At 32.1% G+C, this 27,530-nt stretch overlaps 3 protein-coding genes across 3 annotated transcripts; 1 reads left to right on the top strand and 2 right to left on the bottom strand.

Moving 5' to 3' along the window:
• Nucleotides 1-3,631: 3,631 nt before the first annotated feature.
• Nucleotides 3,632-4,448, bottom strand: Psf2 (DNA replication complex GINS protein PSF2-like protein). Its single transcript, XM_070646256.1, has 3 exons — nucleotides 4,279-4,448; nucleotides 4,081-4,225; nucleotides 3,632-4,021 (listed from the first exon to the last, which is right to left on the bottom strand). The coding sequence occupies exons 1-3, from the start codon at nucleotides 4,376-4,378 to the stop codon at nucleotides 3,658-3,660; spliced, it is 609 nt and encodes a 202-aa protein (XP_070502357.1). The 5' UTR covers nucleotides 4,379-4,448; the 3' UTR covers nucleotides 3,632-3,657.
• Nucleotides 4,449-4,626: 178 nt separating this feature from the next.
• On the top strand, nucleotides 4,627-6,363 carry AsnRS-m (asparagine--tRNA ligase, mitochondrial). The gene is made up of 2 exons (XM_070646170.1): nucleotides 4,627-4,743; nucleotides 4,808-6,363. The coding sequence occupies exon 2, from the start codon at nucleotides 4,827-4,829 to the stop codon at nucleotides 6,222-6,224; it is 1,398 nt and encodes a 465-aa protein (XP_070502271.1). The 5' UTR covers nucleotides 4,627-4,743; nucleotides 4,808-4,826; the 3' UTR covers nucleotides 6,225-6,363.
• A 1,003-nt stretch (nucleotides 6,364-7,366) lies between these two features.
• Traf4 (TNF receptor associated factor 4) lies at nucleotides 7,367-23,083 on the bottom strand. Its single transcript, XM_070646285.1, has 3 exons — nucleotides 22,471-23,083; nucleotides 8,991-9,095; nucleotides 7,367-8,902 (listed from the first exon to the last, which is right to left on the bottom strand). Exons 1-3 carry the CDS (start codon nucleotides 22,660-22,662, stop codon nucleotides 7,805-7,807), a joined length of 1,395 nt encoding a protein of 464 aa, XP_070502386.1. The 5' UTR covers nucleotides 22,663-23,083; the 3' UTR covers nucleotides 7,367-7,804.
• Between the last annotated feature and the right edge of the window lie 4,447 nt (nucleotides 23,084-27,530).

Raw genomic sequence — 27,530 nt, 5'->3', positions numbered from 1 at the left:
CTTACTGGATCTTATGCTTTAGATCTGGAAGTGACCAGGATCTTACTGAATGTTACTGGATCTTATGTTTTAGGTCTGGAAGTGGCCTGGATCTTACTGGATCTTTGTTTTTAGATCTGAAGTTACCTGGATCCTACTGGATCTTGTTTTGTGAATCTGGAAGTGACCTGGATTCTACTGGATCTTGTTTTGTGAATCTGGAAGTGACCTGGATCCTACTGGATCTTGTTTTTGTGGGTCTGGAAGTGACCTGGATCCTACTGGATCTTGATTTGTGAATCTGGAAGTGACCTGGATTCTACTGGATATTGTTTTGTGGATCTGGAAATGACCTGGATCCAACTGGATCTTGTTTTTTTGATCTGGAAGTGACCTGTATCCTACTGGATCTTGTTTTGTGAATCTGGAAGTGACCTGGATCCTACTGGATCTTGTTTTTGTGGGTCTGGAAGTGACCTGGATCCTACTGGATCTTGATTTGTGAATCTGGAAGTGACCTGGATCCTACTGGATCTTGTTTTTGAGGATCTGGGAGTTATATGGATCCTACTGGATCTTGTTCTATAGACAGGGAACTGACTTAAAAATCAATTACTGATCGCTGGGACAAAAATGCGCTGAAGTAACTCGATAAGAACGAGTACTTTTGTAATTTTTTTTGTTCCTTCTTATGTGCTTGCTCTTTTTGTGTTTGCTAAACTTTTTCCTTCTTCACTTGCTCTCGCTTGCTTGTTCGTACTCGAATCTCGAAGCTTACTTCTTCATATTATTCTTAAATTATTTCTTTCAGTTTCCGTATTGTTCTTGAATGGAAGTAAAATATTATTTAATAAGCACTTAAAGGTTCATTTTTCGTAATATTTTGCAAATATTTTGTGAAAATTGCTTTCAAATATTTTCTTAAATCCTTCTTTTTGGAATACATTAATCGATTATACGGGGGAGTGTTACTCAAGATATGTTCTGCGATGTACTAACCTCACTTATCGACTTTCAAATTTGGTGTTTTGTTTTGTTTTACAAACCTCTTGAAGCGAGGCTTGAAACTTTTGGCAGAGCTCGAAGTCGCTCGAAATCCCAAATTTTGTATCAGGCAGAGCCAACTTTTCCATACAAACCTCAAGTTGACTTTGAGTTTTTGGCGAATCGCTAGAGTATCTTGAAGAATATTTTGAGAACCACTGATCTAAGCAGTTTGTTAAAAATGGAGTGGATGTAGTCAATATGTTTTGAAGGAGAGGTTGTGATGTGAAAGGTTGTTGAATAAAACGCAACATTTTAAGGATATTTCTGAGAATTTCTCCTCGAAAATTGAAGAATTTTGTCCAAAAAGGGAGCGATGACCTCAACATCCCCTTCGACAAGCTCTTCCTTATGCCTTGAAGATTTTTGAATTTCAAACGACTTCAATGTTAATAGAAAAGCACAAATGCGTCAGTAGAATACAAGACAACGTCGAAAATGTTGATTACAACTCGATGACGGTTGTATATCAGCGATGCAGCATACATCTGTCGATAAAATGAGTATTTGACCATCAGCTAGCGTACGTCTCTGGATTCAATCCTATTCAATCTTTGCTCTTCTACAAGACAGTATTTTACTCAACAAGGCACGATGTCTTTCATCAAACTGTACTTCACACATAAAGTTGATGTAATTCTAGTTCCAACAAGCCATCAAGAATCTTTTGTAATTTCTACAGCAATCTTAAGACGACATCATAATTTTTACGCTTGAATTCTCCTTGGGAAAACTATTGTCAACATTTTCTCATTAAATTAATTTCGTAAAGTTTCATTTTCTTCAAAAAATGACAAACGTAGAGCTTTGAGAATAGGAATAAAAAAATGTGATGAAATACCGCATAGAATTGTGTAGCTTAAGGGAATTTAATTTCCATTTTTAACAATTAAACTATCGTCATTAATTTATAAATTATAATTATAGCAAGTTTGTTGTGATGAACAATGGATTGATTTATTGGTTTTAATAATACTTGTTAATGGATTCTCCGAGCAATGAAGTGGAGCGGTTTTTGTGTGATTTGTTGAGGGTGGCTAGGCTTGAGTGATTTGTTTAGGATGGCTAGGCTTGAAAGTTAATTTTGAGATGATTCCGTCGAATTCCTTCCTAACCTCCAACTGCAGTTTTGCAAGAAGATTCTTCATAAGTTACGTCAGTCGAAGTAGCCAATATACTATCCTTAGCAGGCAGAAGCATGTTTTTCAAGAACATCATGCCCGTCTACTATGTTTAAGGTGATATAGCTCTCGAGAACATGTCCTTTGGCTGTTCGGATATCATTTATGACTGACCTCATCTACAGCATGTGTGCCTCAATTCAGACAACGACTATATGAAGCAAGGTGGAGGATGCATGACAATAGCTTGACATTAACCAAATCACTTCCAAATCAAATGATCAACATCCAAAAGTGATTAATAATAAGACATAAGATTTACTTCGTCACATTAAAGAAATGTGGCAGAAGACAACTTCCTCTAGGCTATATATAAATAAGTCACCGCGCAAATTCTATTCCCACAAACATGTCTCACGGGTATCAAAATTAACTCATTAATTAAAATAAAGATTCTTTTTTCAATATAATGACAGCAATCATTCATTAAATCATGGTAATTAATGATTCAAAAAGAAAATAGCTACATATTCACAGCAGCCATCATGAAATTAATAAGCTCTCGCTCGTTCTCTCGACATTTTTTTTTTTTAATTTTGTTCTTCAATTACAATTTAATGATTAAATGATATCGATTAGCAATGGAAATTTATACGTTATATATTGATGGAAAAAGAACTGTAAACATCAATATTGATTCATAGAGATCATTGAAGCATAATTGAAATCTGGGACGTGCTCATACAACTGCTCACTCATCTGGGGGTGGTCGGCAGTTGATTGTCAACCGGTTGCCTTCTCATCAATAGCAGAGCTCGAAGTCGACTCGGATTTTGTATGGAAAAGTCGACTTGAATCGATTCGAATCCATACAAAATCTGAGTCAACTTCTGGCTCTGCTGAATGGTTTTCCCTATGCAAATCCAAAATTCCCCCTTCCATTTTCGCGTTTGATACAAAAAAGTTTCCGGATACGCCCCTGATTGAAATGTAATTACAGGAGATATTGTAAACGATTTATCCATATTGATTCGAGTAAAATAAGGTTTTGAACTTAATGAGAGCTTATACGTTGAAATTAAAGCTTATGAAATGAAGCAGGTCAAGTGAAAATCTTAATTGAATGTTGATGATTATGTCTACTGATTACAAGCTAGATGAGACCTTGAAGGCAGTTTGGTAAAATTTGTAGATTGATGTGTAATTAATGTTCTGTAATTCATTAATTTTGCACGTGGTGAAGTTGGTTCTGGTTCCTTACTGTGCTTGACATTTCCATTGACATCCTTGCTTATTGATGATTTCTTGGTAAAGCTTCCTTTGCATTTGTACTTGAAACTCCATTCTTCTAAGCACGACCTCGAACATGAACTTCTGTAACCCTTCTATCCAAATACTTTGAACATAATTACCAATATTCATCAATACTTAATTACTCAATAGAAGTAATATGAATTAATTTAAATTAAAAATTTATTTACTAATAATGAAATAATCAGCACAAGTTTCTACTTCAATAACCCGATGATGATGAGAAGAACGAATTTGAATGTACAGTATCATTGGTATTGGATGTGTGTTGTTGACAGACTCTCTCGAGACGAGCAATTAAATCAGAGGCATAGGGCAGGAACGAACGTACTGTATGGATTTCAAACATTGTGAGATTTGTAAATGACACCTGTGTTGTGCCATCAAGTTGCTTCTTTCCTATAAATAATGAATCTATTGCTGTTCGAAGTTTTGCTTGTCGTATGTCGTAAATATCTTTAATAAATGTCTTAATTTCTTCTATACTTGGGATGTCTTCGGATGCACAACTGAAGAGGAGTTTTGATACTATCATGTATTGATCGCATGGCATGCTTGTAAAATTACTGGAATTAAAAGTTATTTATTAATTTTATAGTCTAATTAATGCTGAATATTAACTTACGGAACTCGTTTCTCTTCCTCTTTTTTGTCTTCTAAAATATCACGATCCATCCAACTGGGTGGAACTATTCTACATTTTTGTTGCTTTCTAAGATGAATTGCTAGCCATAGTGGTATGTGAAGTGGTAATCCAGCCTTGAATGGTCCTAAAATAATAAGTAATTAAATTTTTGATGAAAATTATGCAAATAATATTTACCAACAGTTCCTGCGATTAAATGAATAGCATCAAAGTTGAAATTTGGTATGATTCCGATTGAGACTCGTTCTCCGATAAATTCAAGTTCCTCAGGATCCATTTGTTAAGTATAATTTGTTCACAGAATGCTAATTTAAGTTTAATTTATTTTTGTAAATAAACCGAATTTATTCCCGCCAAGATTACAGATTAACGGTAGAAATTTAAAAAATTTGTAAAAACCCTGCGAGCAGGGATAATAATACGCCAGAAAAAAGGGAATTTATTTGAATTTTGTTTGACCGTTATATTATTTGGGGATATTTTTCACATGTTGGTTTGTTTAGGGATATATTTTGAATCAAAATATTATTCAATTGTGAAATTTTTATTAAATAAAGTGAAATCAACATTATTTAGATATGATTTAAGCATAATTAGACTGGAATTTGTCATTTCTATAAGAATTTTTAATTGTCAAGACTGGTAAGTACAATTAAATTGATGTTTCATTAAATTTTTTGCTAATCAACAATTTTCATAATTTTAGCATAATTAAGCACATTACAATGTTCAAGCACATAATTTCCAGGAGTTTCTCATCAAGTTCACCGACTATAAAGGAAATTTTCAAATCCAGACAGCTAAATCAGCCAATAAAAGTCAAAGGATGGGTGAAGACAATTCGATCAATGAAAGAACTTTTATTTTCGGATATAAACGATGGAACGACCGGTGAAAACTTACAGCTTGTTTGCAATAAGGCAGATAAGTCAAAATTGATTTTTGGATCATCAATTGAAGCATCTGGAATGCTTACAGAAACTCCAAAAGGTCAACTGGAAGTAAAAGTTGATAATATTAAAGTCATTGGAGATTGTCCAACTGAGAACTATCCATACGTCGCAAGAACATCATACAGTCCAGAATATATTCGTGAAAATCTCCATTTCCGATCACGAGTCAGTTCTTTCAACTCAATGGTCAGATGCCGTCATCAATTATCGAATATTATCCACAATTATTTATTCAATGAAGGCTTCATCCAAATCCACACGCCAATTTTGACAGTAAATGATTGTGAAGGTGGCGGTGAAGTATTTACAGTCAAACCAGACAGTGAGGATCTCATCAAAGTCATGAGAAAGAACGAAACTGATAAAAGTGAGGAAGTTTTCTTTGACCGTAAAGCATTCCTGACAGTCAGTGGACAATTGCATCTGGAAGCTATGGCTCATGGTCTCTCAAAAGTCTACACATTTGGTCCAACGTTTCGTGCTGAAAACTCAAAATCAGCAATTCATTTGTCAGAATTTTACATGTTGGAACTGGAAGAAAGTTTCATCCAGTCACTAGATGATGTAATTGGAACAATCACAAAAATGTTCAAAACATGCACAAAAGAATTTCTTGACAAGTCATCAGACGAGATTATGAGGATTAATAAGTCAAATAAGGATTTCAAGATTGAGGAACGATTCAACTGGATGGACAAGGAATTTCAAGTCCTAACTTACGACGAAGCTTTTAAAATCATTAAAAATAATGAAAGTAAATTCAAGACTGTCGTTGACTATAATGAAGGCATTTCAAAAGAGCAGGAAATATTTCTGACTAATTACTGCAAAGTTCCATGCTTCGTCATTGACTGGCCAAAGGAACAAAAGTCATTCTATATGAGACAACGAAAAGACAATCCAAATATTGTCGAAGCCTTAGACTTTCTCATACCACAAGTTGGCGAGGTTGCTGGTGGAAGTGTCCGTGAGGACAATTATGACCGTTTGAAAGCGAAAATGTCAGCAGACGAAAGCCTTAGGTGGTACCTTGACTTGAGGAAATACGGTTCCGTGACTACAGGTGGTTTTGGAATGGGCTTTGATCGATACCTTCAATACCTACTTAATATTCATAGTATAAAAGATGTTATTCCATTTCCGCGATGGGCTCATAATTGTAGTATGTAAAATATTTTAATTAAAATTTGTCATAAAATGTGGAAAAATTGCACTTTTTAATTTTGTTAAAACAATATTCAAATCGTGCAGTTCTATCCATTGGTGAGATAATAAAAAAAATGGAATTAGCTTTGGTTCTTTAATTTAATTTTGTGTTTTGGTCACTTTGGGGTTTTGAATGAAAATTGGGATTATTTTCGAGATTAGAGGAGTAATCGGGAAGTCACTTGGGTCAAATTGGTCGTGCTGACTCAAAGGTCGACGGTTCTAATCCAGTAATACTCAAAATTGTGTTTTTCTAGAACTTTAAACATTTTGATTGCTTAATGTACAAAATCAAGACTCAATAGGAACTCTGGACAACGTTGGATTAAGGAACGGATCAAGAAGATGAAGTACAGCACGAGAAATCGGAACCAGAGCTATAATTCTACCTTACAGGCCTGAAAGTATAAAGTTATGCCAATTGAAGATCAACTAAAATCAAAGATCCAGAACTGATTGTTCTACGTCAATTCAGAGTTCCCATATGAATACAGTCCCTCTTCAGACTGCCCATCAAGTAGTCAGCCACAAACAGCAATCTAATAACTATCCTTACTTGTCCTATCCATTTTCTCTTCCTTGATACCGAACAACAGGCTCAACAATTTCGTGTAATATTCCCGACTTAAAATTAAATTAAGTTTTAATGTTATTAAAGTCACGACTCGATTAAGTTTAAAAGCGAGTCGTAAGGGAAATCGAGAAGCTCATTGACATATTGATAGTGAAAATGAAAAGTCTTACTTATGTGATTCTATTGTGTGCTTACATCCACATTAGTTGTGTAGAAGCTGGCGGTGATGTGTTTCCAAAAGATATAGATCCAAGAAATATGGACGGAAATCCAGTATCATCAAGTTATTTACCAAATTGTGAATTGAATGATACAGGACATCCAATAAGAACAGTTTTTGCACCATGTGATTCAGGTCGATGCATGTTTACAAAGATTAAGTTTAGAACTAAAGGCGATAAGATCTGTTGTTGTACAAATTGGCCGAGAGATGAACCAATATCACCAACATCAACATTTACTGTTGTTGGATAGTTAATAAGTGCTGTAAAATCTGTAAATTAAACATTATTGAATTGATAAAAAACAAGAATTTAATTTTAAATGAATTTATAAGACTAAAAATCATTTATTTTACGACTTTATATTCATCTTTGAGTTTAATCTTTAGCTTACAGTTGGTTTCATGTGTTGAATATCCTTAACAAACTATGACTTCAGTATAATTAAATCGTTTAAAATTAATTGAAAAAATAATGAAAATTTCAAATTTTAATTTTCAAATTTAATCATTTGTTCTGTACAAGCTTAATCTTATTGTCTAGGCGATTTGAAAAAAAGTCACGATTTCTTTTACAAAAAATTGTTTCAATCACCAGAAAATCTTCCAAATTCCATACATTAATACATAAAGAGAACTTTGGTCCTATAGCAAAAATTAAAGGAAGTAAATTTCATGCAGTTAAATCTCCTTAACATTCTAATTGCACAATTTACAAAATAAAGACATAAAGTAGCCAAGATTCTTAATTTATACAGCAACAACTTTACTTGGATCTGCCTTAATTCTTAAAAATACAGTATCATCCCTCACGAATGGTCGTCTTGATAGTAGCTCGTGTGAAATAAATCGTGGAAATCCAAAACCTAAAGAATCAGGTTCAGCTGATGGTCGTTGGAAGTTCTCCCATGATGGATCGGGTACGAAACTTTCAGCAACTCCACCTTGTGCGCCACTACCGATCGGACATTGTTCAAAGAGTGTAAAGGTAACAGAGTGTGAGAATGGCCATTTAAGGAGAGCATCATATTCGCCAGGCAGTACTTTAATGTAGACAGACAAGTGTGTTCCTTCTCCAGGTCCATTTCCATTGAGGAAGACTGAGGCTTGTAGTTTATATCCATATTGACTTGTGTAGAATGGTGGACTGACAAGTTCAAGTCCTTCTTTGTTCTTTGCCTCCTTCATCTTTGTACTCCAGTCTGTAATCTTCCATAATAATGTACCTGTATAGTTTGTGCTTAATTTTGATACTGCATTTTTAAGTGATGCAATCTGTTGATTTTGTTTCGTTGATAATTGTACCATTAATGATAAATGTGCAGCTGTATTTGCCTCTAAATGTGTTTCGAGCATATTTCTTGGTCCCTTAAATCTACATCCAGCTTCTTTGAACGTACATGGCACTGACAATGCTTTACATTCATCTCTTAAATGTGCATCAAGTTCACCACGTGGCAATGGACTTGCCTCACATCTCTGCGGGCATGAAACTGGTGTACGTGAGCATGTTGATGCATGGAGTGACAATGTATCAGCTGAAAATTCTCTCTGGCAGTGCTGACAGCGTTTCATACGTTTTAAACAGTCTTTGGAGCGATGAATTGACATACGACCGCGGAGAACTCGAGTTCCGCATTTACTTTCACAATAGATTGGCTCTTGTGTACAAAAGCCTTGATGTTCCTCTAAACCTTGACCGGAGAATTCAACATTACAAAATTCGCAAACAGCGCGACGTAATGTGCATGTGAATGCTAAATGATCGGACATCATGACACGTGGAATTTGTCCATTACATAGATTCGGGCAGGGAATGGCATCAAATTTGCATGTGTTGAGATGTGCCTAGAATTGGAAATGAAATTGATTAGATATTTGATATACAGCAAGTTAGGAACATCCAGAATGAAAGTTTTATGGACATTTAACCTACCTTTAATTTTCTAAGTTCATCAGACCATTTGCAGCCTTCCTTATGATGTATACAGAATACGAGTGATCCCATAATGACCTTTTCTGAATCTGGATCGGGATAGATCTGAAAATAAATGTGTTAAATTAGTCAAACTGCTTAGTGATTCATAAATATTATGTGTAAGTATGCGATGAGCTCAAGGGACTTTATGTTCTGTCACATTTCTCGTTATGTCTACGCATATGTTTAAAAAACATTTCCAATATTTACATTGACGCATTCAAGCCGATAAATGGAATTTATTTGTATGTACAGTACATGCCATTGATCGTAGGGTGAAATGAGGAAATCAACCAAATATTGTAATTTACTGATAAGACATCCATCAGACCTCAATTTTATCGATAATGTGAATAAACTGTGAAAAATCATTAAAAACAAATTGTTTTCTTCCTGCATGACAATCCAAAAAATATATCGTGATTTTAGTTGACATAAAGAGTAACCTCTTTAGTAGCACGTTCGGTATTGTTTCTTTTATCGTCACTTAATTAGCTATTCTTAATGTTCTTTATTAAAAATGAACGAATTTCTATTATTTTGCAAAAAAAATTGCATTTTTATGGCTAATTTACAGCTTTAAGTATAATTGAAGCAATCAAGGAATAATTGGATCAATGTCTAAAATCATAGACACGTTCCTGGTCTAGTGTCACAAGATATGCACGAACTAGGATGACACAAGGCTTCATTTGGCAGCGCTGAGCGACTAATCGCATTTATTGCCGTAAAAATTAGTCGAAATTACTGTTAATTAGAGCAACTTTGTGTATTACCGTTAATACAGTGACGTAGCAAAGGCTTAGCGATCATGTTGTGCTGCTCGGGATCCATTTGACCCGACGCACATCCAAACCATAAATTCTCAATTAATTCAGATCCCCAACCCATAAAAATAATGCATTTTTCCAATTAAACGTCCAACAACCAAAATATTCCCGACCTTTGCGGGGGTCACCGGATATTTTTCAATATATTTTATGATTCCCATTGTTCTACCCCAGAAAAAATAGTCGTCGTATTCACTTCTTCTTGCCACTTATTCGCCGGATATTGTTTTTGTTTATTATTTGTTTTCTTTTATTCCTTTATTCGGTATAAAATGTTGCTTTTAATGGCTATAGTGGCGACTTGAGAAACTCATTTTTTTACAACTTTTTCTTCCTCTTCACATTCGCACAAACTTCTGAATCTTGTGATTTCATTCATAAAAAAAGAATTCTTGTTTTTTTATCTTCTTGCTCTTTATAGATCTTCCTCAAAATTGCCTTCTTATTTGCTCTGTATAGAGTCAACAAATACTGTGTGTGAGAGCAATAACATGTGAGATATTTTTCATTGGAATGTTCGGGATTTGGGGGACTGAGCATTTGGCTTGAAGCTTGTTTTGGAGTCATTCTGAGGTTGTTGTAGCCACAAACCAAGCTGCAGTTTATTGAATTAAGCAATTTTAATCAATTTTTAAGGTTGAAATTAGCTTTTGAAGTACTTACAACCTAGAAGCTTGTTTAACTACCAATTCCTTATCAGTATCAAGTAAACAACAAGGCCAGACAATGTGTCAGCTAGAACCCTGACTAAACATCGATAACAATAGCCCATATCATGTAAATGTTACTTCATATCCAAAATCCTTCAATTTTTTATCAAAGCAAAAAAGGCAGAAAGAAAGACAAAAATTCTCAGAAGGGACTGATCATCGCCATAATGTCATGCTGTGTTCTCAATATTATTTATCATGTGCCAAAGAATTATAATCGGAATGTGACTCATGTGAGCATGTGAAAGGGCATTAAAGAAGAGTTTCGGATGAATTTGAAAGTTTTGGCTATAAAATGAGATAAACAAATGTTTTTTCGTGTATATTATGAGAATCTGTTTGCTCTATAATGTCAATTATAAAACTATTTTTAGAGTTAAGATGTTGAAATGTTTCGGTATGGATGTGGGGAAGGGGGAATTAGTGAATTAGAAATTAATTTGAAATTTCTTTGGTTTTGAAAAGATTTTGAGTTTTGAATTTAGTTGAAATTTGGATCTTTAAAATTTGGAAATTTCAAATTTAAAAAATTTGAGTTTTTGAATTTAAGAAAATTTGAATTTTTAAATTTAAGAAAATTTGAATTTTTAAATTTAAAAAATTTAAATTTTGAAATTTATAAAGAATTTAATTTTTGAAATTTAAAAAATTTAAAATTTCAAATTAAAAAAGGTTTTTAAATTTTGAAATTTAGAATAAAATTGAATTTTTGAATCTGAAAATGTTTAAATTATCAAATTTCAAATTTTGAAAAGTTTGAATCCTCAAATTTAATAAAGTTTGAATTTTTGAAAAGTTGAAGAATTTATAAACTAAACAACTTAACATTCAAATTTAAAATTGAAAGAATTTATAACAAATTTAAGAAAAATCTTAAAAATCATCAGAATTCCCACTAATTTCACCAACTCAAACTATCATCCATAACTAATTTTATTTTCCCCGTCCGAAACAAATTAGTTTCAATTTTTCAAAGGAAAAAAGAGGAAAAGTCGTGTGAGTTAAAAAAACACACGAAGCACATTTTTACATATTTTTTAATTTTTTTCAATGGCTATAAAAAGATATAAAAAGTAAATAAGATATAAAAGAAAATATTTATTTTGTTCCTCATTGTCATGACTTTCAATTCCATAAATTCGCTCAAAGCTGGAGGTATTTAGTCACAAAACATACCGCAGACTGCAAGTAGGAACAATAAGGAGATTAAGCAACAACAACAAAAAAGTCACACACTGCGATGTCTCTGAATTCAATTGTCAAGCAGACATTTTTTCGGGTGTCATTTAAATTTGTCTATGGACAGGCTATCTGGTACTTGATGTGAAACATTTCATTCATCCACAATCATCATCTTCACATCTCAAACTCAATTGTTTTAAGAAAGTTATCTTAGATTATAGTTTGTATCCATAACTTTTGCTTATTTTAGAGGTGTGACGGCATGAAACTTTCGCAATACCAAATCCATGTACGATGTAAGTGCATAAAAAATTGAAAAAATCATCGTGATATACCTACGAACTAAATAACAATAATCAATTAACATAGACGATGCTAGAGGATCGAAAGAAACGAACACAATTGACAATCGGAGCCTTAACGAGTTTAACTTGGTGCTTATGTATTGACTGTCGTTGTGTAAACAGAAAAAAAAATCACTTGAATACATAACAGCATTAAGAAGAGATTGTTCGGCATCGATTGTTGCTTCGTCTTATACTTTTTTCCCATTCCACATACGATTTACTTCACATTTTATGATGAAGAATGTTTATATATTTGTGGAGTGCATTCCAATGGAATTCTCGTCGAGACCGTGTTTGTTAATGCAATAATGCTGACCTTTGCATGTACAAAAGAGGGAACTGATTATTTTTTATTTGCAATTCATAATTTCATTAGGTGCTTTTTTTGGATCTGTAATCTGATCAGTCTCACGTTTTTGTTGCTGAAGAGGCAGAAATTAAATCTCTTTTATGGACGAGATTTTAATGCAGAAAGTGTGAAATTCCTGTTCAGTCTTGATGGGCAGTAATTTGTTTGAAATCGTGAATTGGAGGAAGGTATGGAATTTGCTGATTTCTCTGTTTTGGACTATTAATGCTTGATCTTGTTTTATGGCAAGTGGATTTCAAGTGAATCATTTGTGCTGCTCGGAGATGTTTGGACCTTTGGTCCTTAAAATCAAACAAAATTGATCTGGAATCTTTAAATTGTTGTCACAAAGAGTGTTGAACTTTTCAGAATATTTCAAACTACATATCTGACATCATAAACATCACGAAAACCTCAAAAAAGTCACAAATCCAGTAGCAGTCAACTAACTAATCACATGTTCCTCATTCCTGCATTTTTCAAAATTTTAAAACACTCAAATGCACGAAATATGTTGCAATATTTTAAAGAGCAACTGATAAACCAGCCTTTGTTCCCTCCTTTCACAAGACATTATTGAAATATCGTGGGGATTTTTTTAATCCATAAAATTACTTTTTAATGAATTGATAATTGAATTTACGATCGCTTGATAATTGACTACTTTCGATGATGAAAATCACTTTTGCTGATGTTTCTTCTTTGTTGCTTAATGTAAATTGAGTTTAAAAGGCACTTAATTATAGATTATTGATTTTGTTTTAAATTAAGTTGTAAAAATTGTGTTGATGTTGCGTAAATAAAGACTAGGAACTGTTATGGTTGTCGTGTTAATCATGGATGTTAGGTGATGGAGTTCTACTTTATATTTTGAATAGTTTGAGATCCCTTTTGGACTCATTTGGATCTTTCTGAGTTCTTTTGGACTTTCTTGAGCTTCTCTAGACTATAAGGCTCTGTTAGATCCTATTAGATCATCTTAGACCTTGCTTTACCAACTTGATTCCATTTGATTCCTTTTGCTACCTCTTAGACTACCAAGGATCGTCCTAAATCCTCCTAACCTCCTCTATACTTTCATAATCGAAAGCATTTTAATTACAAAATCAGCAATTTCCATTCAGCACTTGTATGTAATGAATACAACTAAGGTAATTGGTTTTTCATAATAACTTTGCATTCCCCACTTTGCGGAATTCGATGACATGCAAAAACTATAACATTTGAGAACATCCATATGATATAGAATATTTATAAATGAAAACATAAATTGAGTGACTTTGCTGTTTATAAACATCGGGAAGCCGTAAAAATAATCCATAAATTAATGTTATTTTTCCTCTTAAAAAAATCTTTTTTAGTTTCAATTTTCATTAAAAGAATTCCAAACCAAACTGATATTTATTTCATCTGAATCGAAATAACCAGAGTAGAAGTTGAGTAGCATTAAGATGGTAAAATGAGATTTTGTTTGCTTTCATTTTCATCACTTCCATTTTCACTTTTTATTTTCCATCTTCTTGGCATCATGATTGAGCATCTTTTTTTTGCTAATGAAAGTCTATCGAGTAGAGGAAGTCTAGTGAGACTACTGAAACTCTTTTACGGTTCGATTTAAGGCAAGAACGAATTGCTAATTAACTTAAAAGAGTTTTCCATTTCCAATGGATAATTAAAAATTTGATTTCTAATTTTTTTTTGGAAGCATTTCGTTACTACTTAATTAAAAAACTATCTAAAATCTTGTTTTGTGGCTTATGAAAATGATAAAATATTGACAGTCATCGCGATGATTGCAAACTTAATGTTCAAATGAGTGAAAGTCTTTAATGTTCCACTTTAATTTCATTTACATCAAATTGACCGTGGATTAGAAGCAAATTTTGTTATTGTGATTGTAATTACAAGCAATTATAAAGCTATAAAATTGTTGTGACACAAAAGTAGCGATTTTTTGGGTACACATAAAAGGCAATATAGCAACAATCAAAAAGAAAACTATTTTTTATTATTATCACATTTCATTTGTTCAGCGTTTAACACCTCCGCGATGTTGAGTTTGAGTTGTGCAAGCTGTCTCTTTTAATTTGTTCGTGACTATAGAAACATATGTAAAGCTATTAATGTAGTAGCTGTGCATTGTCATAAATTTATGATTTTATGTTGTGTGCGTAGTCATAATATGGTTGCTAAATGTGGAGAATTCAGGAACAACTAGGCTGAATTTGGATGAATTCTTGTTAAATGAAGCTTTAATGGTTGATTCTACATGATTTTAAGTTTGTAGCTTTGCATTTCCACAAGATAATAAGCAATCATATTGTAGTTTGGCTAATAAGGCAGATTGAGTTGCCAAAATCCTGAATGCATACTAAACCTATGTAAAATACCAAATTAAACTCAAAGTTCACAACTTGTTGTCAATTTCCATCAAGTTCAACAACCTTTTCATTAATCCACAACCTTAAGACCTCAAAAAATCGCTAAACTAGTCAAAAAATCACGTGTCACTCTAAGCCACACTTAACAATACATCAAGCAATTCTTATGATTGTTCACGATCATGACGATGACGATGATAAGTTATTGAAAGATGATTCTTAATGTCTTAAATAGAATTTAATTCAAATCTCGTCTCTTTTAATTCATTTGCTTCTTTGAAAATCGACTTTTTTTTTGTTCACTCAAGCTAGAGAGTCAATTATGAGGAACGAGAATTGTATATTTATGTTTTTAAAAAGAAATAAAGAATTAATTCATAGATGGAATAGATACATAAATAAGTATGAAGAAGATACTTTCAAATAATAGACAGAAACTAGAAGTTGATTAACATTTAAGGCACTTTCCAAATGCACACACATGCGGTTGTAGAGAATATGAAGAACCAAAAATAGTCATAATCATTGCCCGTTACTGGTTATATATTTATAGACTTTTTTATATAGAACTAACTTGCTCACATGAGTCTTAAAACTATCTTCTGGTGTTTTTCATGGCTTCGATCAATCAACACGCATTTCGTGTTGCAGCATAAAGTTTCTCAAAATGCGACAACGTGGTAAAAATAAACAAATTTGTTGGAAAGTTTTGTAACATTCATGGGAAAAATTTTGGTGTTTCTCTAAATGTAAACATAAATTGCTTATATGATGGGAAATACAGTTTTACATAACCATCCATAAAGCGATTGATATTCTTATGACTTGTTTACAGTTTATGGAGTGAAATTTTTTTGCAAAATCTTTCTATGCTTACTCTTTTACGACCGAATAAGGCCAATTCGCAATTTCCTGTAAACTTCTTCTTTTCACACGAATTAACAAGCATCAATAAATCAAAAAATGGATTTCGGCCTTCCTCATTTGAGATGAGCGAGTAATTACAACATGCAGTGTTGCTATCGGTAACTGGATCTAATGAGATTTGATGGGATGGAAAAATGTTAAATGCTTTGTTTTGGTTTTTGAATTTCTGAGATGTAGAAGGAAGTTGGAATAGACAGTGATTTGCTCTTTGAATTAAATGCTATTTAGGTGTGCTGAATTCAGCACTGTTTAAGTGTGTTGATTTTAGCACAGTTTAGCAAATTTGAATTCAGTTCTGTTCAGCTTTGCTGAATTAAACACAGTTTAACTTAACTAAAATCAGAACTGTTCAACTTAGCTGAATTCAGTACTATTCATCTTAGCTGAATTCAACAGCACTGTTCAGCTTTGCTGGATTCAGTACTGTTCAGCTAAGCTGAATTGAGCTGTATTAACTAAGATTTGATTTAATTCAAATAAAACTTCAATACACACTTCAAAAAGTTACAAAACTCTTCAACAATCTCTGATTTCTCAAATCGCACATACAAAAATCACAGGTCATATAAAAATAAATCCAATAAAGCCATTGAATTTACCCCATCACAATTGATGCAATTACATGTGACTTTATGAATTCAAAAACGTGTAAATTGATCAATGCAGAATCACCTCATTATGACCCCACGTATGTAAATAAGTCCAACATAATAAGCACTAAATTTCGAAATTTATTTTATGTCTGTACGTGATATTTCAATTTTATTGTACATAATTTTTTATTTTATCTAATTTTTCAGCACTTATTCATCAATGCTACTCTCTTTCGAAACTCTATAAATTGAATATTTTTTTTTACACCCCACTTACAACATCAACAATTTTAATTTTACAAATTAGTCATTAATTAATTAGTTGTGGAACGTAAGTTCAATTAATTTTGGCTCAATGAAACAACAAAGTTTTTTTTTTATGCTGATCACAAATTGTTTTGAAGATTTTTTCCTCGACTCTGTTTGTTATTGAGCGAAAAATTCTTCAATTAAAAGATTTTTTTTTGTGTTCGGTATGTCGATAATTGTTTATTTTAAATTGAAAGAGGCTCATTAGAAGTTGCGTGTTTTATGTGAAAAATTGATGAGCTAAAGGGCAAAGAAGAAGATTTTTTTAAGTTTGTTTGTGGATGAGGAGATAGAGCGCAGCTATATTGTACAAAATTTCAGCTGAATTCAGCGATTAAGTGATAAATTTTACATGAATTTAGCAATTTATCGCCAAAATACGGTTAAATTCAGCAATTTAGTATAAATTTTCAATTGAATTCAACAATCTAGCATCAAATTTTAAATAAATGCAGCAATCTAGTCCAAAATTTCAGCCTAATTCAGCAATCACGTACGAAATTTCAGCTTAATTCAGCAATTTAATTAAAAATTAAAGTTGAATTCAGCAGTGTAGCATCAAACTGTCAGCTGAATTCAGCAAAACAAGCAGAAACTCCATCAAAACTCCAGACAACATCACCATCATTAACACTTCATTTTCTACAAATTCACGCAAATACACAATATAAGAATAATTGTGTGAGAAAGAAAACTATGTTAATGATGTAAACATTGACATATGGATAGCACAAAACTCAGCATAATGAGAATTGAGAACATAAAACTTCAGATTCCGTTATGACCTTATGACTTCAATTATTTTAATAACATTGTACTTCAAACGAACCAAAAATAGATATTTTTATTTACAGGAACAGTTCCTTTTCTTGAAAATAATTTCCTGTATGAGGGGAAAATCAACCATATCTTATCAATAAATAAACGCGTGGGAAATGAAATTTCCGAAATAAATCATGTCCATACAATTTCAATTTAATTACAATCTGATGAGCGCGCGACAGGAAATTCATAACGTCGACCAAACCTGCTTATCGATCCACAATATTTTTGGTTCGTGTCTCACGACTTCTTTAACATTTATGTCCTATGACAAAAGAGACAACAACAATGGCAATAAAAATTTTTCAAATCTTAAATCAGTTCTTGAAATTAATCATGCAACACACACGCCACCCTCACACTTTACGTTTAGTTTCCTTTGGTAATAGATTGAAAATCTACAATTTCCATTGTATTCAATTTTATTTTTATATGCCTCATTTCTTATAAAATGTTTATTGATGGACATGTTGTTTGTTTCCATCAAGTCTATTCGTCGTTTGCTTGCGGAGCTGAGTCAACAAGTTTTTATGTGAGAATTTTACTAGAAAATTGGGTGTTGATTGGCATTGTTGATTTGATTAGAAAGTTATGGAAAATTAATGTTGAATTTTTATTGACAAATGCATCAAAATTGTAACGGATTTTTAAAATTCAAATTTTAACGGTTTTTTAAAATTCAAATTTGCAACTATTCTGCAAAATGTGAATTTTTCCTAATTTTAAGCTTAATTTCTCAAATCTTCCACTAAACAATCCATCAAAATTATAAAACCAAACACAATCATTAATTTTGTTTCTTATTTCTCCACTCCAACAGAAACGATGATGTAAGAAGAGAAGAATAACTTCTGACTTGATGTCAATGATTTGTAAAATTAGTGGTTTATAGACATGTCTGATCGGGTTTTTTGTCAGTTATGTCATGAAGGAAGAAAAGGCTATGAAAATGATGTTGAAAGACGCATGGATTATGTGCATGGCACATTAGGTTATGACGAACACACAGAATGAATAATTAGACACATTCATTCAAATATTAAGTTTACTTAAACTCAATTTATGTTGAGTTGAGGTCGGTGAACTTTTAATAATGAGGCGATAATAAGACATGTGATCGAACAATAGTGAAATAGTCATTATGAGGAAATTTGTTTTGTAGGTGATTATGAGGAGATTATGATAATGTTTTGGGTTATTGGAGGGAAATAAATATTGATGAACATAACGGTCGATAGAATATTCTATAAATATGAAATTGATATGCTTTAATAACTTTGAGGTGGTCTTTTATCAATTGGGATGCAATGAAAAAAAAAAATTTACGAGAATTAGGAATCAATTTGATACAATTCAAATGTTTTGTTTACTTTTTTGCTGAATTCAGCTTAATTTATGGTCAATTCAGCGGTATTTCAACACATTTCATTTGAATTTAGGTTCAATTTAACTCAATTCAGCATTTTTCTACTGAATTCAGCCATATTTTGCAAATTTTAGCTTCTAACTTGATAAATCTGCTAAATTCTGCCTCTAAATTGCTCAATTAATATCAAAATATTCAGCATAACCCACACAAGACCTTCCAATCCAATCTATTTAACTAAACTTAATCAAAAACAATCATAACCATAATTAATGACAGTAACAGTTTTGTAACCCAGGAAAATAAAATAATAAATTAATTGAAAAGTCAATTATGATGGCTGTAAGTGCAGCATGACACAGTACTTATGAAAATTTTTATAAATAAATGTAAAGATTGTCGGGTGTGTACATGAAAATATATACAAAAATATATAAAATTGAATGAGCGCGCGCTTCAAACAATTAAGTTACAACAGAAGAGAAATAGAAGCAAATTCATCATTTTTATTGTTACTTACTTTTATTTTCTAAATTGCTTACACAAAATACAAAAAATAATTAAAGAAGAGAGAAGAAATTAATTTGAACCGGAAATGTGTCATGATGGAACGACTTAATAAATTGACTGCCATTCTATTTGGCAGAATGTAGACATACCGAACGAGTAGCATATACACAATGAGCAATTGTTCTAATGGAAACAAATTCTATCTAAAAGAATTTTTTTTTTTTTTGCTTATTTTGATGTTTGTGCGGCTCATTTAAATGTCGACATTAAGCGTAATTATGTTGGCGGAATTGTGCTCACATTAGCGTGTGTATTTAGAAAATGATGGTGATGAAGAAGAAGAAAAAGCCCTTGAGAAAGTTTTAAAGTGATTTTTAATTTGTTATTTATGATTTTCATGCAATATTTGTTTAATTTGTGGCTGAATTCAACAAAACCGAGCTGAGTTTATCAAGATTTTAATCATTTGAGTCAAATTGTGTCGAACTTAGTCAGATTATGCTGAATTGGATTGAAATTAGCCAAATTATGCTGAATTAGACCAAATTGAGCTGAATTAAATCATATAGAGTTGAATTTGATCAGTTAACATCGAATTTAGCCAGAATAAGCTTAATCCAACAATAATTACATAAAAAATATTCCAAAAATTCCACAATGTCACGCATAAGGGTCAGCATTGCGGCATTTCTTTTCAGAAGTCAAGATAATTTAATTTTATTCTAAAAAAAATAAAATTCAACAAGAATAATCAAATATAAAACTGTAGCTGATAGCACGACCATCTGTTATTGCTGGTTGACTGCCCTAGTTGTATACGTGATATCGTTCCACAATGTACATAAACCATAACAATTCATTTTCTATAGTAAACATTAAATATGCTTTTTTGATATATCCATTAACATAACTCCACAGTAGCACGATTTAAATTATGAGAAAATAGAAATAAATTAATGGAACAAATTGATTGAAACATTGATCATATGATAAAATAATGAAATAGCTTGAAAGTCATGAGAGTTACCTTGAAATTCAACAATAATATCGTCAGGTCTATAGCTGCGTATGCGCTTCAGCTATTTTTTGTTTAATAATTGCCAATTTTTACCTTTTACGGTTGAATGTGTTTTTTTTCGCGAAGATTAATTAAAGGTACGAGACTCAAGCTTAGCACTTAAAAAACTATTATTAAGGTGTATCATTGATGAAGATGTGATTGAAATATATGATAGCCTACTTTGGGTATTTATGATGAAAATTTTGTTGATTATCGAGATGAGATTGAGTTTTAAGATTGAGATTGAGGTTTGGAGCTATGGGAGGTGAGTTCGTGGGGTTCAAAGTGGTTTATAGTGAGGTGTATTGTTTGATTAATTTTATGATGGGTGTTTTGGATGATTTTGTGGAGATGATGTGTGATTGGGATTGGAAAGTTGCAGGATTAATGTTTAATAAGTTGCATCTGAATTAAAGTTGAATCTAGGGAGCTATAGGCAAGCTGATGAAGTTCTTTATCATTAAGTCTATAGAGTCACATAAGAACTATTGCTAAGTACTATAATATAGATCCACTAGGCCATGTTGTCATTAGAATTGTCATGCCAAAAAGTCAAAATCGCAGAATTTCCAAAATTTCCGAAACAAAACTTTTTTCTCACATTTTCATCACATTGTGCCTAACAAAAACAGCGAATCGATGATGTAAATTTTGTTCATTCATTCATTCATTCACATTTTGAAAGCAGCGTTTTCAATACTTTTTTTCGTTCGTTGTTGTTGCAGTAAACAGTTATTAAAATATTTTTTTGCTTAAACATTTCGAGATTTTCTTCAATTTCGATGATGAAGAGCAATTTATATTTCATATGGAATTTTTCGTCTAATGATTCTGATCTTCAAATTTTTATAAATCCATTATACGCAAAAGCATAATTTCTTCTCAGTCATGCTTGATGTGGTTCTTAATAAGAATTTTTTGGGAATTTTGCTTTGTTAATTTGTTTGTTTATTTTGCTATTTCTGCGAAGCTTGATAAATTTACTGGACATTACTTCCTAGATTAAAGTCCATAAAGCTAATCGAAAATGATATTAACATTAATTTTTTGCATATTATCATTATTTGTATGTTTAATGTCAGACGTGCTGAGATAACTTTGCTTCCGTGAATATTTGCAATTTACACTGGATTAAGCCACAATTATCAACTTGAAAGTTACTCAATTTACAATTTAATTCCTCGCATAATCTTCATTGTTTTTAATAAACAAAAGTAAATTACAAACTAATCCCCATACATGTCTCCAGCTGTCATGCTTGATAAAATCCACAAACTAGTTCATTCATATGGACTGCTAAATCTTGAATGAAATTTCAATGACTTCATTTCGAGTGACTGTTTCGAATTGTTTTAACTTAAATTAAATTAGCTTTTAGTGCTTGCAAGAAATTATGGCAATTTTTTATGGTTGGCTGTTGTTGAGTATTTGGGTTAATTTTGGAATCGGATTTTATTTGGAGTTCCTTTCTAAATGTTAATTGGGTTTGAAGGAAACATTGAGGAAAATTGCATCAAAATTGTTCTAATTTTGAAATTTTTGGGCAATTTTTTGTTGATTTCAATTTTTTGGAGCAATTTTTGAGCTTTTTGTCATTTAAGGCATTATAAACAACCTCAAAATTCTGAGCTCAGGTGATCCTAGCTCTAATAATCCAGCAATACTCCTCATCCAGTCAACCAGCAATAACTAGCCAACTCAACAAATCCAGCAACCCGATCCACCCAACCATGTAAAACAACGCCAAATTAATTCACAATCACAGAAAATTGCACACATCTGTTGAAACTCAAAACATTATTGTTCACTTGACCTACAATTTAATTTTATTGCGGGTGTATTCACCATAAAGAAATCTACAGACAAAATATTCAGCTTCGTAGTTGCATTTAATTTGACTATTGTGATGGATGGATGTCGATTTTTTGGAGCAAATTGAAAGTTTTTTTCGGCAGTAAAACACAAAAAAATTAATGAGCAGATGAGAGAAAATGTGGAACAGACACTTAAAGACCCTCAAAGTATGGATATAAATAAAATAATTAAACTTACAATCTGACTGATTTCCGTGATGGGAACATTTGATGGTGAATTTGGTGGTGATGATGATGGTGATGAATTATTTGTCTTATTACGTGCCGGTGTTGGTGGCGCTTGTATTGGATGGACATTTACATTGCACTCTTTTGAGTGACGATTTGGAAAACTCAATGTTTTCGTCCACTGCGATAAACTTCGAACCATTTTGGATTTTGAAATTGTTAAGCCGGTTAAATCCAGAATTTTAATTATTTTAATTAATCACTTTAATTCATTAAATTTTTAATTGACGGCGTCTAATTTTGACCTTTCTAAATTTTTTTCTTGAACTTCACTTCAAATTTTTTTTTGATTTTTTTCTTCTTTTTAATTTTTTTTTTCTTCACAATTGAGTTTTATTTCATTTAAAATTCAAGCACAAATGTGGCAGTACAAAAGAGAGAATCGGGATAAGTCACCGAGAACTGCTTAACGGTTGACGCACTCAAACGGAACGCGAAAATATTTCCAGAATTCTTTTTATTATTTTAAGTTTCACAACAAAAAAAAAAGTTGAACTTTCTTTACATTTACAAAAACAAAAAATTTTTTCGAGACAAGACAGAAAAAACACGTCTTAACAGTCAACGAGTTGTGAGTAGAATGAGCGTAGAGGATGAAAAAATGTTGTTTTGAATTGAGAGAATTGAAATGAAAAAAATGAGAGATTTTTGTGCGTCTCTCTCTAACACATACCCGGGGTGTATTGACATGACACATTTGAGTCGAGAAGCAGCTGTAAAATTATATTTTAGTTTTATGAAAATTTATGACCCATGGATCCCTTATTTTGCTACAATTTTACGTATGTATTGGTGTTAAATTCCTTTTAGAAGGATCTTGGCAGTTACGCACACAATTTTAGGTTCGATCTTTTTTTATGATTCAATTTTCTAGATTTTTTTTATAAACTACCTTATTTTTTGTGCCGAAATTGAACCTAACACATGGAAAAAATGTCGATCACTGATCACAATGAATATCTTCATCTGCATGGTGCAATTTTTACTTTATTTCAGGAATTATTTTTCTATAGAATTACAGCAGATGTTTTTTTATTCACTGATATTGATGGAGGCATGGTGGCTTTTTGTTAGAAATTAATATTGCGGCGTGTGTGCATATATTTTTTGGTTCTTCTGTTCATTGTTCCTTGGTACATTTAGGATGTATTGGAAATCTACACGGAAATGTGATATGATTTTTCCTTTTAAGCAGAAGTTTTTTTTGGTGATGTGCATGATTTATTGCAGATATGCAATAATTGAATGAGTTTCAAATTTAGAGACGTAAAATTAAGGATTTTTAATATTTTAACTCATTTTTAAAATAAAAAGAGTTGGTTTCTATCGTGAAGGCTGACTTCGCTCCATTTTTATGTCCAAAATCGCATTTTGACGCTTAGAGAATTATTAAACTAGATTTTGATAATTGGAGAGTGATATTCAGATAGAAAACCAGAATAAGGCTCCATTTAAGAAAAGCATTATGTGGCCAGTAATAGAGCCAGATGGAAGGCCTTTTGTAATAACCTAAGCTGCAAGTCGGAGCATGGTTCCAGTAAGTAAGTAAGGAAGTAGTAATAATACTTTATTGTGGAATTGAAATTCTTATAATTTGTAGTACAAAAGTGTGAAAATATTTTGACACTAGCCTGAATGTGGTAAGGAAGGAAAGCATTGATTCCAATTAATCAGCAAAGTAAGTAAGTAAAAATTTGTCAACTTAAGTGAGCCAAAAATCAGAAATAAGTTTGCAAACTATCAACTAGTTAATAGTTTAAATTTCCAGCACTACAATCCCTGGCAGACATGCCTTTATATCCAGTAGAAAGAGACTACTAGCCGGTAGAACAGATAGGCCATTACTGTTTCTAAAAGTGATCTCTTCAGGTCCTGCTAGGGAATGTAATCTCAGTGACTTTATTAAAAATCGAAATAAAATGTAATATTTGTCAATCTCATATCAATGAAATTCATAGTAATAACTACTGAAAATATTCAAAATCAAAGGTTCAACTCCTCAGAATTTAAAAAAACAATATAGAATTTGCAATATATTTGATTAAACTTTTAATATTGCTCTTACTTTTTAATTTAAATATCTTTAACTCTATGAAACAATTTAAACAAAAAGTCTGACGTATAATTTTTTAAATAACCAAACCAGTCATTCGACAATAGAAAATTTCCTCTTCTTCGTCAGTTCATCACCTCGTCTATATTAAACAAAATGATTTAACGATGAGATAAGTTTCCCTATTATTCAATAAACTTCTCAAATTTCACAATTCTTATTATTTCCTTTCAGGTCTATTTTGTCGCTAATGAAACACGTCAACTCAGGTTTGTATTATATTCTCCCATTGACATTTTCTGTATCGCAAAATAAAATGTACATCGAATATGAAGCATGCGCACAAATCGCGATTTCATTTTTTGCAAAAAATCCTGATCGAACATGTTTCTGGCTTTTTATCGTACTCAACAGAAATTGTGCATACTCCGCTCTCTTTTTTTCATATTTTATTTCTTCTCATAGCAGCTAAACGGCCTTCCGTGACCTTGCAGTCCGATATTATAAGAAAAGAAAAAGACGTTCACATACACAAATGTGAGAATTTTTTATTTCTTTGTATTTGTTCGCTCTTTTTTTTGCTGCTTACCTTTTTTTCTTTCATTCTTCACTATACTAAGACTGATCTTTATTGATGCTATCATCATCATCGTCATTGTTGTTGCTGTTATTATTGCAACTTTTCTCCATTTACGGACATAAGTGCGGTATTTTTTCTTTTTTTTTCGCTCAAACTTGTTTCTCGACTTATTTTCTTACTTTTTTTCTTTAATTCTCTTTCGATGGCATTTTTATTATGTATTTTTAGCGCATTTTGTTGATGGTTAATTCATGCAGTTTGTTGGGTTTTTGATGATGACTTGCTGAATTTAAGAATGGGGAAAATTTTGATGAAGTTATGTTGTCTTCCCAATGAGTTTTTGGGAATTTTAAATAATTAATGGACAGAAAATGCATGTCATTGATGTTGACTAGAATGTTGAGAATTCGGGTATCAAACAGGTCATGTCATTTGCATAAATTGCATGTTTTAATATTCAAATGCTTTTAAATTGGGTATTGCATGACAAAGTGTCTGAATTGGATTTATCATAGAATCCAGGAAGTTTTAGGATTGACATGGATGAATCAAACTTTCATAAGCCTTAAGCTTTATTTCAGACTCTAAGCTAGTCTGAATCTAGACTGAATCAACATCTAGTCCTGTTTGCATTCTATTACTTTCTATGGTCATGTTGATTTCGGAGATGTTAGGTTATAAGCCTTACTATTCCTATCCTGATTGTGGGATTGCTAGCTTTTATACCAGGCCTTGGATAGGCTTTCACTTTAATATAGTTATCTCGGCACATAGCTCGGTCGGTATTTAGCGATATCAGGAAATACCATGAGAAGGTACACACTTGACATTTGGTCAATTTTGGAGCTTCGACTTCCCCAATTCTCTGAACAGCGCCACAACCACCTCCACAAATCCCACAAAATCCTCAACTTGATTCAACTCTTTTTTTGCAACCTGCATGCAATGTGTATATATTTTTTGCATGGCGTTGGCATTTCCTCTTTTCTTCTTTTTACGTCTGTGACTCCAACTGAATATTTTTATTAATTTTTTTCGTGTGCTGTTCCTCTTTACAGTTAAGGCCGAGAGAAAAAAATTTGTCATGACTAAAATAAATTCGTTATTGACATCATTTTAGAAGTAAATTACATCAGATTTATGACATTTCTTCTTTAGTCATCAGTCTAGTAAGCGCCAATGTGATTATGCATGTTTTATATCAAATTGTGAAATTTTTAATTAAAAAAATTATCAAGTGATAGAAAAATGCTTTATAAGTTGTAATTATGCTGCTGGGAATGGCAATTATTGGTAATTTTACTAATTTATATACACGTAATAATTAGGGCAGGATGTGATAATGTTATAACATTGATAACAGTCAGATAACTTCTTCCTGACAACAGCACATTTGGAACCGTTTTTAATTCTCTATGGCACTTCATTTACACGTTGCTGTTTTAATTCCTCTATCATATTATTTCGCCTTTCACTATTTATGCGAGGCTACTTCTTTTTCCTGTCCATCTATCATGTGTCAAATAAGATTAGATTAGAAATATGAAAGTAAGTGGCATCAATGGAGTTTAAATGTTCATTATTTTGTCGTCTCGTCATGCTATTAGAATTGATATTTCGTTAAAGCATGTAAATGAAATCAGTTGAAGTCATGAATCTAAATTGAGTATCGCTTTCATGCTGATTTCACGATTTGTAGTTTGAATTGCTTTTTGAATTGTTGTTGAGACTATGTTGAGACTGGCAACAAACTGGCATGATTTGCAGGTAGATGGAGGTGAATTTTGGTAAAGTGAATTAGTTAATAAGGTTGAGGTAGTCTGTGTTAATCATGGTCAAGAGTGGAATATTAGAAAAGACTAGAAGTTACTGGATACAATTTTGATGATTCTGGACTGTAAATCTTCATTCAGATCATCTTGTTATTGCAGGAAGCTACCTATTATAGTTATACAGAGACTAAGAATAGGACGAGCAGTATATTTAATGCAGTTTGCTTGTTTAATGGGCTCCAATCAAGCTACAACCCTAAAAATTGATGATCTAAGTATAGAAATTGACTGGATTCATCTTTATAACAATTTAATCTATTCATACTCATTGGATTCCCTTAAAAATCACTAACTCTACTTCTGAACCTTTAAATCACTTCAACATTCAGTTCCACTACATCACCCAGTCATTAAATTACGCAAAATATTAAATCCAACCCAAAAAAATGTGTATCACATTAAGCATACCAATTACATGAATAAACAGATCATTGCTGAAATCAGTACATCAGCAAAATACTTAATGTTCCATTTATGAAATCATATACTTTGTACCTGAATTCCATCATAAATTCTTTCAAGCGGCAAAAAATCAAAAAGAGAAT

The sequence above is a fragment of the Chironomus tepperi genome, unplaced genomic scaffold (assembly GCF_022539635.2).
Source record: "Chironomus tepperi strain 1889 unplaced genomic scaffold, CSIRO-AGI_Ctep_v1 contig_359, whole genome shotgun sequence".
In the NCBI taxonomy this organism is placed as follows: domain Eukaryota; kingdom Metazoa; phylum Arthropoda; class Insecta; order Diptera; family Chironomidae; genus Chironomus; species Chironomus tepperi.
The sequence above is the reverse complement of the archived record's forward strand: the minus strand, read 5'-3'. Positions and strand labels throughout refer to the sequence as shown.

Excerpts from the sequence above, each read along its gene's own strand:
- Psf2 (XM_070646256.1), bottom strand. The coding sequence starts at position 4,378 with ATGGATCCTGAGGAACTTGAATTTATCGGAGAACGAGTCTCAATCGGA. Across the intron at positions 4,226-4,278 it reads TTTAATCGCAGGAACTGTTG|GACCATTCAAGGCTGGATTA; the intron begins GTAAATATTATT and ends TTATTATTTTAG. Across the intron at positions 4,022-4,080 it reads GAGGAAGAGAAACGAGTTCC|TAATTTTACAAGCATGCCAT; the intron begins GTAAGTTAATAT and ends TTTTAATTCCAG.
- AsnRS-m (XM_070646170.1), top strand. The coding sequence starts at position 4,827 with ATGTTCAAGCACATAATTTCCAGGAGTTTCTCATCAAGTTCACCGACT.
- Traf4 (XM_070646285.1), bottom strand. The coding sequence starts at position 22,662 with ATGGTTCGAAGTTTATCGCAGTGGACGAAAACATTGAGTTTTCCAAAT. Across the intron at positions 9,096-22,470 it reads TCACGGAAATCAGTCAGATT|ATCTATCCCGATCCAGATTC; the intron begins GTAAGTTTAATT and ends ATTTATTTTCAG. Across the intron at positions 8,903-8,990 it reads ATGAACTTAGAAAATTAAAG|GCACATCTCAACACATGCAA; the intron begins GTAGGTTAAATG and ends TTCCAATTCTAG.